At 38.5% G+C, this 1,513-nt stretch overlaps 1 protein-coding gene across 1 annotated transcript in view; it reads left to right on the top strand.

Moving 5' to 3' along the window:
• LOC119304151 (phenylacetaldehyde reductase-like) overlaps nt 1–1,169 on the top strand; it is a 4,532-nt gene extending 3,363 nt beyond the window's left edge. The window contains exons 5-6 of the mRNA XM_037581318.1: nt 493–682; nt 915–1,169. Of these exons, the coding sequence (XP_037437215.1) occupies nt 493–682; nt 915–1,059 (335 nt within the window). The 3' untranslated portion in view covers nt 1,060–1,169. The remainder of the gene's footprint in view (nt 1–492; nt 683–914) is intronic.
• Nucleotides 1,170–1,513: the final 344 nt, after the last annotated feature.

Here is a 1,513-nt window from a genome sequence, read left to right on the forward strand (position 1 = left end):
CACAAAAGCAACTTGACCATCACAAGAAAGTGCGAGCACCTATGCAGCGCCCATGCCAAGTCTAAGATTTGAACCCAGGTGGGATAGTTCCACCACAAGCAACTTGACCATCCGCTGAGTTTGTGGATGCTGTCCAAAACAAAAATCCTACGTTACTTTGCATTGGAAGGATAGTATCGTAAACTAGTATCATGTGAATGATACTAGCCTGGTACCAACGAACATGTGAATAACTGAATATCAATGTTACGCACATGCATTCATCTAGCGGAGATCCATAGAGGAAGGTGACAAATAAAAAACATGAAGCGGATAATGTTTAAGACTTGAAAAAGAAACTACACGAACTGCAATGTTTAGGTTTCAAAGATAGAACTAAAAAACTACAATGGTTATAGCGGAGAAGTGTGCTATATCAAGGAAACCTCTGTATTTAAAATCTCAACAAGAAATCATAGATATATGGTCCAAATCCTTCTCATTTTCATGTAGGATCATCTTCTACATACCCTAATTTTGCCCATGGATGGGTAAATGTAAAAGATGTGGCACTGGCACATATCCTTGCATATGAAGTTCCTTTAGCAGATGGAAGATATTGTATTGTTGAAAGAGTTGTTCACTACTTGGAGCTTGTCAAGATCATAAGCAAGATGTATCCGAACATTTCACTCCCATACAAGTAAGTGGACATTCTTTGCAAGCAGTCTCTCAAATGACCCCCCCCCCCATACGTGGGTTATGCACCCCATCTTGTACAACGCTGGATATTCTTGTTGTTTGATTTAAATATTTCTTCAAGTGACAAAATATAATAAAAAATCATTCCACAATACTACTATAATGCCACCATAATTGCTAAAGTGGTTCATTTACATAGCTTAGTAAATATTTTCTTTATTTCTTCTTTGCAGGTGTGGAGATGGCGAGCCACTTTTTCCAACCTACCAAGTATCGACGGACAAGATAAGAAGCTTGGGTGTCGAACTGATTCCTCTCGAGAAAACTATTAAAGAGACTATCGAGAGCTTAAAAGAAAAGGGTTTCTTTGCATTGTGAGTCGAGATATCAGTGGAAATATACAAATAAAATGCTTATGTTTATTTGATGAGGTTTAAATCCCTGTTAGACCTACTCTCTACTAATTTAAATGTTACACTTGTTGTCTACGCTGTCCCAGTTATATTTACAATTCTATACCTTCACACTCTACAACACCTTTGCTTGGTTTTCTCAACAACTTAATTGTGCATACCCGTATTTGATTTCCTCGATAACTGACTGCATGCAGCACAAGACTTGTCCAAGTGCGTTGACCACGTCATGTGCACACACACAACTTCTCTGATGAAGAAAAGCATGTGCACATAATGTCACCCAACTAATCACCTTATCTATGCTAGTCATCAACTCAAGTACATGCAAATGATATAATGTGTCCGGTTAGTGTATGATGATGCACTCAGAAGCATCCATGCTTAGAACAAAGAGTAGTGCTAGGCGCCCGACGTTT

This window comes from Triticum dicoccoides, chromosome 5A (assembly GCF_002162155.2).
Source record: "Triticum dicoccoides isolate Atlit2015 ecotype Zavitan chromosome 5A, WEW_v2.0, whole genome shotgun sequence".
NCBI classification, from domain to species: domain Eukaryota; kingdom Viridiplantae; phylum Streptophyta; class Magnoliopsida; order Poales; family Poaceae; genus Triticum; species Triticum dicoccoides.